This window comes from Limanda limanda, chromosome 21 (genome assembly GCF_963576545.1).
Source record: "Limanda limanda chromosome 21, fLimLim1.1, whole genome shotgun sequence".
Taxonomy (NCBI): Eukaryota; Metazoa; Chordata; class Actinopteri; order Pleuronectiformes; family Pleuronectidae; genus Limanda; species Limanda limanda.
This window is the reverse complement of record NC_083656.1, coordinates 6,736,326-6,746,534: the sequence shown is the minus strand read 5'-3', so window position 1 is coordinate 6,746,534 and position 10,209 is coordinate 6,736,326. Positions and strand designations below refer to the sequence as shown.

Genomic DNA, 10,209 nt, shown 5'->3' with positions numbered 1-10,209 from the left:
GGCAATTTGCAAATGTGTTTATATTTAATTTAGGGTATGTTTAAATATATATAAATAGCCTTATTTTTATTATTAGGCCCCAGCACAGGCAGGCACTGACAGACAGTGAGGCCCTGTTGAAATGGTAAGGATTATAATTTTTCAGGCAACTGAATTTGCTTTCTGAGGGATTTAACATGCTCAAATTCTTAAGTGCAATTAGAAAAACGCAACAGGAAGCCTGATATTTTGCATTTAGTGGCCATTTGGGCCATATTCCACATTTCTACTTTGAGGTACTTGTACCAGGGCTTTCATCAGATCCACTTCAAATGGAGATGAGTGTCATCATAACAATGGAGATACAAACTAACTCAAAAATCGATTTTTCTTCACACAGTGTGACCGTGGCGTGGTGTCAAAGTTTGATTACAGGCCATTAAAACACGAGGTTCTGTATCTCGGACATACATGGACCATGAATCCTGCTTTGCAGTCCTCGAAATATTAGAAATAGTATTTTATAGTTGGTACTTTCAAGTGTTGAGCAATCCTGGTTAAGTATGTTGTATTTATTACTACATATATTCTTTGTACATGATGTGCAATATAGGGCCAAGGTCAACAACATATTTGAAGGAAGCTGGTTAAGTATGATACGATTATTAATTTATGGAGAAAGGGTGATATTAAATTAATTTGTGCTTCTCCTCACTCTTTTTTCGAATAACTCGATTAAGTGTTTGATTATTTTTTCCTCATCCCTGTTTGTAAATAATATTTTTTCTTCCACTTGCTTTGTGTAATTTCTCTTTATGTTCAACAGGACAGGAAGTGGAAACTTTGAGACCGCAGCTGTCAGCTAGAGGAAGAGAGGTATGTATTCATGACGCATGGTTGCAGACATGGTTTTGAACAATTAAGATAGTTCTGTATATACAGATATCCACATGGACACATATATAAACATACTGGACACCCAGGGGCTGCACATTTGAACTGATTTGCATTTTTACAATGAACGATAGGGCCGAAAAATGACAAATTTTCATATCAGTCTGTAGAAGAATAAAAGCCATTTTTCCCTGGTTGTGCTTTTAAACTCTTCTTTATGAGCAGACGATGATAAAAGCATCAAACATGCCCAGATATCAGAAAGCCAGATGCTAGAATAACAACATCCTTTAAATATATCTGAAAAGAAAAATCAGAAACCAAATCCAAAATGGCCTTATATAGATTAATTAATTACCCATAACATAAGCGTCAGTGCCATTTGAATATATGTTTGTAATTTAGCTTTTAACAAAATATCCTTTGACTACTTTTCTTCAAATCTGCCAATGTACCTTCTTTTGATTGTAGTCATACTGCAAGGCGAGTTATTGAAATAACTGAACCACCACAGCAGCCATGACGTCCAAAGGGAAAGAAACAATTGTCAGCAAGCTGGGTTTCAAATCCAGCAACTCCAAGGCTGAGGCCGAGCTGGAGAAAGTCCGCAAGGAGAACGCTCACCTGAGGAGGAAGATCGATGAAGTGGCCAAACGACACGTCCGCCCCCCCGACTCAGACAACAGCAAGCTGCTGGAGGTAAAACATTTGTTTGCTTTGTCTGTTTGCATTTAGGGATTTCAGGGGTACAGCTGCAGAATCCCTGCATGTCTCCATGTCTGTTTCCCTTTCGTCTGTGTTCTGACGTTTATTTGGTTTCCCCGTGTTGTTTATGTCAGAGGATTCTTAACCTTGAGACGCTGCGGGAGAGGAACAACCAGCAATTGCTGGTTAAAGAACAGGATCTGGAAACTCTGAGACAGCAGCTGTCAGCTAGAGGAGGAGAGGTATGTATACAGGATGCAGAATTAGGGTTTTGAACATTTAAAGATAGTTCTGTATTTACATATATCCATTTAAAAAGTCCTCTGTACACATGGACACATAGATAAACTTAGTGGACACCCAGGGGCTGCACTCTTCTACCCAGGGGGAGGAGCTCCACCTACAGCTGTGCAGAGTAATCTCTTTGTTGCACTCTCGGCATTGTGTTGGTGGCATATGTATTGCCAGCAGCAGACAACTGTCAGAAGGGAATATCAGCATAGAATTCCTCTGAGCTGCCACAAAAACAGTTGGGGGGGGAAATGGCTTCCTTCTTTGCTGTTTTTTGACAGCAGCTCAGCTAAGTGAAGTTTAGACAGCTGGCAAAAAAAGTGCATGCCAACACATAGTGAGTCTGCTGTTCACTTGATATTTATAAACTGAGCATTTTCCTCTGCAGTCGGTCTCTGTTTGTGTTTGTATTCGAGACTTGTTACTGCCGGACTGACTGTGACGTGACTTGTTACACAAAAGGAGAAATTTATGTTTTTTTCACACTTGCCTTTTCCTCTTTAAATCGACAACATGTAACTTTAGCCTTAAGGGCTCTCTCAGTCAAAACGATACCATAAGACCTAGTTTGATGATGTCTCTCTGCAGCGTGGAATCATGGGAGTTTTGTCTTCACCACCATATCTGTTGAGAATCTACTTGTCTTGACTCGGGCACAAGCATGTTCACAGATGAGGTCATGTATAAAAGTGTTTACGCAGAAAATGGCCACATTAATAATCATGATCCATTATTAGTGATTACATCGTTTTCAAACCCGCTGGGGAAGTATGAAGCGTCCTGTTACCTTGAATGCAATTGTGGATTTCTCTGGGTTTGAATATTGTTGGAATCATTTCGGGACAATGTAAGAACATGAATCAACAAAACATTTACAATATGCTGTCGTTTTTAGATATTTTAATGACGAACGCTTACATATTTTATCTTTAACTATGCTGCTAAAAACAAAAAGCAGCTCCGTTGCCAACAGCAGCGACACTCCGCTAGCTGCTGTCATTTGCATGAAGCGGATTATTGCTTGGAAAAGAGCAAACGCCCTCAGCAAACTGTCTCTGCTTAAACACAGGCTACACATGGCTGTAGCGCGAGAGGTTAGTGAAGTTGTCATTTGTTTCATAATGCTTTTTTTTTGTGTGTGTTTTCAGGTGGTGGCGTCACTGCAGGCCCAGCTGGAGCAGCGCAGGAAGGAGGCGGAGCGGCGGGACACGCTGTTCCAGAGCATGTCACAGGAGACAGAGAACCTGAAAAACAAGCTGACGATTGTCACCGCTCGCTGCCAGTCCCTGGAAACACAGGTGACGGTGAGTTGACCAATTTAGAGCCACTATACCTGTCTGGATGTCTCAGTTAGGGGCGGGGGGGTCTTCTCCTCCGCCAAACAGCCAATTATCTTACTGGGAATCTGCACTTCTGTGACTTATCTTTTAGTTATTAAACACTAGCCCTGGGAATATTATAAATCATTTTTTCACAGGCTGCTTGGTAAAAAAAGAAATGTGAAGGAATGGAGTCAAATCCTCAATGAGATTATTAGAAATCTTGAGGGAAAAGTTTCTCTCTTTTTTGGCAGAAATCTCTGATGAACAGAGTTGGTGTTGAGTGGGTATATTCCTCAGTGTGACTCAGCTTTCTGTCCTCTGCCTCCCCATTCTAATATCCTCCATCCCTGATTTTTAGGGCCCGAGCACAGACATCAAAGGTGTCTGGTGAGACCCTATTGAAATTGTAAGGATTATTATTATTATTCAGGCAAATTAATTGGCTTTTTGAGGGCTTTACCATGCTCAACTTCTTACCAAAATTTGCAGAAAGTTAGAAAGTGGTGAAAATTTACATATTCTGAAGGAATTTTCAATGGGCGTCGCAAAATGGCTCAACGGTGCCCCCCAAGACCCCCCGAGACCCCTGGAACGTGTTCCCATTGACCGATCTTCACAAAAATCGATACACAGGTGTATCATGACCAGACAAACAAAAAAGTATTTAGGTGCAATTGGAAAAACACAACAGGAAGCCTGCTATCTTGCATTTAGTGGCCATTTTGGCCATATTCCACATTTTTACTTTGATGTACTTGTACCAGGGTTTTCATCGGATCAACGTCAAATTGAGATGAGTGTCATTACTATTGTTGTTGTTGTTATCATCATTAGTATTTGATTATATGATTATTATTGTTCTTGTTGTTATCATCATCATCATTAGTAGTAGTAGTCGTATTCTTATTATAAACCAGTTGAAACAGTCTGGTTTTAAAGTTTGATTCATTCTATTTAGATTCTTTATGATTCAGCTTCCTTCACGTTTACATCTGTGATTTTTACAGATTTTCAAAACTCAAACTGTTAAAGTTTCTGTTGTCTGACATGAACATGAAGTTCTACAGCCTGACATAATAATAACAATAATAATAATTATAATTATAATAATAATTTCACATTGTCTCCATCAGCTTTGAATGATATCCTAGAATGAAGACAAAAGAACACACTGGATTTATTCTTTATTTCAAATTTCAGCTTCTTCACACTTTAGATTTGTATTACTTTATACATATAAAAGAGATTTTTCAACATATTTTTGTTGAATTTTGGTTTTTGACAACTTCAATTTCGGTGACGAATGGACGTGAGCTCGAGCGACGCGACCGTCTGACTAACAGAAATGTGCTCGAAAGGAACAAGTAACTTTGCCAGAATTGGTGCCATGTTTTTCCTTTGGCCGGGTTTTTGAAAAGTTGTAGCACCTTTTCAGATCAGTAGCCAGTGCACCTATAGGATTCATGCCTGGGAATGCCTATGCACTTGTTCCTTCGGCCATTAGGTGGCACTGTGGGACCTCTGATTGTTTCCCTCGGCTGCAGACGCCTCCCTCCCGCAGAAGCAGCTTCGGTAATTTGTTATTGTGAGAACTAAAGTAATTTCACAGCTCAGAATAAAACCTTGCGAATGTAAAAACACATTATTTCAGTACCAGTATAATGACACATTGCTCACAGGGGTTTTTGTGACAGATGCGACAACAACTTTGACACTTTTGTTTAAAGCGTTATACAATAATCATCATCAAAACTCGTCTCTCTGGTGATTTTGAAGTGGCCGTTTGGTTCCCTCGGAGCGGTCGTCTTTTCCTCCTTATCGAGAGACAGCGCTGACTCTTGGTCTTTGATGCTCAGAGCCCGGCAGGCCCTGGCCGCACACTTACAGAGCGCTCATTATGTCTCCTTGACTCAGTTGAGACAAAGGCCGAGTGAGAAGAAAAGTTTGAAGAAGGAAAAGAGGAGATTTAAAAAAAAAAAAAAAAGCAAAAACACTACACAGATGGAGTGTTTTTTAAAGATTCATTGTTTTGTTTTCTCCTCTCAAAGGTCAACTAGAATCTCTGGAAACGCTTCCCATGATTCTAAATGCTCAGATTGTTTTTTCATAACTCCTGCTTTGATTTTCAAGCCACTACCTCTCGGAGTCAGAGTTGGACAGTATTAAAAAGCAGAGTATGTACTGGACAGTAAAGGAATACTTTGTACTTGTCTTTCAGAGTACATTTCCTCCTCTTTGGAGTAATATACCAGGAATGCTTTCCACTCTACGAAGCCCTTCAGCTTAGCTCCCTTTTGTATCACTGTAAATATTCTCTGACCACCCGACCCCCGACTCCATCCATCCCTCTCGTTCTCCCTGGATCCACAGAAGCTATTTGCAGGCTTAGCTTATGGGAGGCGTGTTGAAATCCATCTGGAAAAAGTTGACGAGCTCATGATGCTTGTCTGGCAGTGGAGGAGCTCACGCAGCATTAGCGTGGAGATGATCGTATAGATGCCTGCTGCTGTGACAGTTCTGAGTTTGCTGGAGCTTAGGCGTTGGGAAGGGATCAGACGTGTCGACCTCCGGGTCAGGGTGACAGAATTATGAGATGAACGACTGTTGAGGAATCCGCCCTGAGCCCGTCGGCCGCGGGTGGAGCGGCCCGGCCTCCGAAATAATAGCAGCGCAGATTGATCACTCGCAGCAGTGTTTTTCTCGCGTCATGAAAAATTAAGGAGATTAATAATTTAACGCAAAAACCTACAAGGGTTTTTTTTAAGCCTGTGGCAGACCTACTGTTTTTTAGTGTCTGAGATGTTTCACAGAAAACGGGATGGTAAACAACAGACACAAACAACAACACAAACACGAAGCACTTCAAAGGGAGAGCGTCCATCATTTTCCTTTAGAACGACTTCAGTCGTTCTTTGATTCTATGTCAAAACAAGTCCCAGTTTATGTTGTGGAATATCACAGACTACAAGCCTCCAGTTCTGTCTGTAATTACTGTCTGTACATTCCCTTAACTGGGATTAATTTAGACGCCACAATGTGTAGAATAACAACGCTTGCTTGGGGGATTTGTGTATTTATTTTTGATGGTTGTGTTGGTGTTTTTCCACTTGAAAGAAAACATGACGGGCAGAAATTAAGTTCTGTGTATGAACCGAGCTGTATCTCAAAAGTTTGTTTTCTCCTCTCAGCAGAACGGACAGGCTCCTCCCGCCGACTTGGCTCTGGTACAAGATCAACTGAGAGATGTGAGTTCAGTTAATGATTTACTCTTTCTGTGTGTTTCTGTGGGTCCACACGCCGACTTCCTCCTGGAAAATGTTTGGTTCTAATACCTTGTGCAGCTGAAATACATCATCACCCATCAAATGTATATTTGAAGCGTTTCATTTTCTTATTCAGAGCCTTCGGGAATTTAATCATTCCATATTTCCAACATATCCAGTACTCATGTTTTGTCAGTATCAACAAAGCACACACTGGGTTTTTTGTTTAATGTTGAATACAAGCAAAAAGAAGTGAAAGAAGTGTTTCTCTTTGCAGCCATGATGAAAAATCCTTTTGTTACAAAGCGAACTCTTGTCCCTGACGTCTACAATAACAAAAAACTTCTTTCAGTGTCTTTGAATTGAACAGCAGCAGATATTAAGCGCAGTTTCTCACTTTACAGGGTTTTGCTTCTCACCACCAGGCTCTTGAGAAGAACCAGCAGTGGCTGATGTACGACCAGCAGAGAGAGGCCTACGTCCAGTCGCTCCTGACCCGCACGCAGGACATGGAGCAGCAGCTCGCTCAGGCAAAGCAAACCAAGCAGGAGGCCGGTTCAGATGGTGAGAAACCTCTAACATCCTCAACCTATGATTGTTTGCTCAAAACATGACAACCTAACAAAAACATATATATAAACCAGCCGGTATTGCATTATTGCCAGTTGTTGGTTTTTGGGTGTGATACAGTGTTTGAAAAAGGAAATTGAGGAGGATTCTGCGGTGTGATTTAAATGCATATATACTTTTTATTACAGCTTCTACAAACCCAGCAGGTCCAGAGAAGGATGCTCAGCTGAGGAGCCAAAATGAGCAGTTGCAGAAAGACCTCAAGAGCCAAAGAGATGAGGTCACCAGAGGCCAGCAGGAGCTCAATGTGCAGAGAGAACAGGTAAATGTTGAAGGATTTCACCTGATGACCGTCTCTCTTCTTCATTTTGTGACTTCTGCTGCTCACGTTCCTGTCAAACCCTGAAGTCTCCTTGTTAAACTATGTTCCAATTCATTCACATTAACTCCGTTCAGATAAATTGCTAAATCTACATGCGACTGAACCAACCCCATTAAATATCCACTCTCCTTGGATGCAGACATCTTTATAATTGATCTGTGGAAGAAATGAGCCGACACGAAGCAAATGCAGTTTTGAAAATGTGAGTTTACGCTTTGCTCTCCAGAAGCTGAAGGCTCAGACCGAGCTGCAGTCGCAGAAGGAGCAGGTGACCAGGCTCCGGGACGAGATGCTGGTGCTGCAGAGGAGGCACGAGGACAAGAGCAGCCAGCTGTCGGCCTTCCTGGGAAAGTACGATGACAAGAGCAAAGAGTTGGACGAGGTCAAGATGCAGCTGCAGGCCGAGCGACACAGCAACAGGTAGGCAGAGCAGCAGAGTCGGATCTTTAATCCAAAACTCAACAAACAGTGGAATATTCAACCTACCTTGAATTTATCGCCAGACGAAATGTTAAAAAGCTGAAGAACCCTTTTATACATTATGTAAGTATTCAAAGATATTTCAGTAAATATCTATTTGCAGACACGCAGTGTGCGAGGAGAGAAAGGTGTCGTCTGAGCGGACAGACCGGATGAGAGAGGAACTGGAGAGTGTGGACGACCGACTGGAGGAGGAGAGGAAGAGATCTGCTGAACTTCTCCTGCAGGTAATGCTCTCACTCACTGGTGTGAGCCACGCGAATCCCGCTTCTCTAATATTTACTTATTTCATTTATTTAAGTCATCCGCTCGTTATGTCAAAGTACTTTTTTAGTTCTTTTAATTTATATGTTACTCACTAAAATGGAATATCTCAGTAGATATCTGTTCATATCCGAATAGAATCTCATACCATGTTTATTTGAATGGAAATTATTTAAATATGACATTGTATTGAACTGAGTAATTGGCTTTTACAGGTAAATATGCTACAGAAGTCTCTTCTGAGCCAGAATGAGGAGCAGAGAAGAATCACAGCACTGGAGCAACAGGTAACACCCCCCACGTGTACATTTTTTAATAAGTGAACCACGTTTTGAGAATTTCCAGTTAGGATTCAAGAGTCCACCATAACTGTGGTTCTAATTACATTTTGTACGATGAGTTCCTGGCTCTCTCTCTTCTCCTCATATTTATTTCCGCCCCCTCCTCTAAGATCCAATTCTCGGCCAAGGACTTTGAGGATGAAAAGATAGATCGTCAGAGCATGCAGCACCAGCTGCACAAGGTGCTGAAGGAGCTCCGCAAGGCTCGGGATCAGATCGCCAAACTGGAGTCTGCAGTAAGTGTCACTGTCGCACGTTCGATATCGATTCTTAAATTCAGTCTGATTTGACAGTTTGACATTATTCTGACGAGTGGACCTGACACGTCACGTTTTCTGTTTCAGAAACAGCCCAACGCCCGTTTCTCCGAGCCCAGCTCCTACAACAGGTTTGAGTTTGAGCGTCTGACCATCGATGACCCCACGTCTCCATCGAAAGTCTCCAACCTCCTGAACGAGAGTTTCCTCGAGTGTCCACAGTGTCAGGCCTCGTATCCCACCAGCCGCCACAGGGAGCTCCTTACACACATGGACTTCTGCCTCGCCTAAACTCACACAGGGTCCACATCAGTGGCTTCCAGTCATGCAACATTCATGACACATACATGTTTTAATACTCCAGATATCTACAGAAACTTCAAATATAAAAAGGGAAAAAACTTCTACCTAACTGGGTCATAAAGACACGCTGCCAGTAGCTGTTTCCAATCATGAACATTCACATTCTCACATATAAAAACCCTCCTGACTTGTTTAGGAGAATATCTGTAGTTCAGTGCCTGTCTGAAAGCAGCTAGTGGGTAACATCATCTTTTTTTAAATTGATCACAAACCTGAGAGGTCGGGAACCACTGTACCAGATCAGGAGATCAGTCACAGTCCTTTCAGGAGAATCTAATCTATTGACTATGCTCCAATGTGAAAACCAAAACTTTCCAACGGTGAGGGAAAGGTATTTTTAAACTCTTGTGGAAAGCTCCTGACATGTCCGCCATCCCGTTCTAATGCTTGCTCAAAGGTGATAGGTTGGATAAGATAAATAAATAGTGTTGTGATAAATAAAGAATTATTATTATTATAATCTTTTGCATAGGGATTTATTTAACACCCCAACAGGTGGACCTTAGTAAATACACCCAAGATAAATAGTTATTTTAGCCGTTATCATGTCGTCAGGCCAAAGACTGATTGGATCATCGCCCGTCGTATTCCTTCCACATGTTTACTCCTATTTAAATTTTCACGTTTGGTTTTTGTGAAGCTCTTATTGAATTACTTGTTTTTGATTTTTTTCAGTGCGTGTGTTTGATCAAATTATTTATTCTCGGGTTCTTTTGATAAGTGAGTCTTTTTACAGATGAAAGCTTTTATTCGCCTGCAGTTCACTGAAGCAATGATAATTATGTATTTCTATAAAATGTTCTGCAGTAATGGTGGATTTTTGATGTTGTTTAGAAGTTTACAAACCTGCCTCGTGTTGCATTGATAAACCCGCTGTAAACACGCTGTCCACTCCGAGTTACACGGATCAATGCCGTCTGTGTAACATGTATTATTGATATAGTGGATCGGTGTGAAGATAGAGAAATTACCCATAAGCAGCAGCGGCCATTTGGCAAACTTGACAGTAATGAGCTGAAGGACAAAATAACAGGGAAAGTTTTTCAATGCTCCATTTGCAGTCAATCATAACGGTGGCTGAAACCATCCATCAGGTTT

At 41.4% G+C, this 10,209-nt stretch overlaps 1 protein-coding gene across 1 annotated transcript; it reads left to right on the top strand.

Moving 5' to 3' along the window:
* Positions 1 to 840: 840 nt before the first annotated feature.
* cep55l (centrosomal protein 55 like) lies at positions 841 to 9,197 on the top strand. The gene is made up of 12 exons (XM_061095478.1): positions 841 to 855; positions 1,345 to 1,572; positions 1,713 to 1,820; positions 3,018 to 3,173; positions 6,380 to 6,436; positions 6,880 to 7,018; positions 7,213 to 7,346; positions 7,633 to 7,826; positions 7,990 to 8,113; positions 8,366 to 8,437; positions 8,602 to 8,727; positions 8,836 to 9,197. The coding sequence occupies exons 2-12, from the start codon at positions 1,393 to 1,395 to the stop codon at positions 9,037 to 9,039; spliced, it is 1,494 nt and encodes a 497-aa protein (XP_060951461.1). The 5' UTR covers positions 841 to 855; positions 1,345 to 1,392; the 3' UTR covers positions 9,040 to 9,197.
* Positions 9,198 to 10,209: the final 1,012 nt, after the last annotated feature.

Excerpts from the sequence above, each read along its gene's own strand:
- cep55l (XM_061095478.1), top strand. The coding sequence starts at position 1,393 with ATGACGTCCAAAGGGAAAGAAACAATTGTCAGCAAGCTGGGTTTCAAA. Across the intron at positions 6,437-6,879 it reads TACAAGATCAACTGAGAGAT|GCTCTTGAGAAGAACCAGCA; the intron begins GTGAGTTCAGTT and ends TCTCACCACCAG. Across the intron at positions 7,827-7,989 it reads GCCGAGCGACACAGCAACAG|ACACGCAGTGTGCGAGGAGA; the intron begins GTAGGCAGAGCA and ends ATCTATTTGCAG.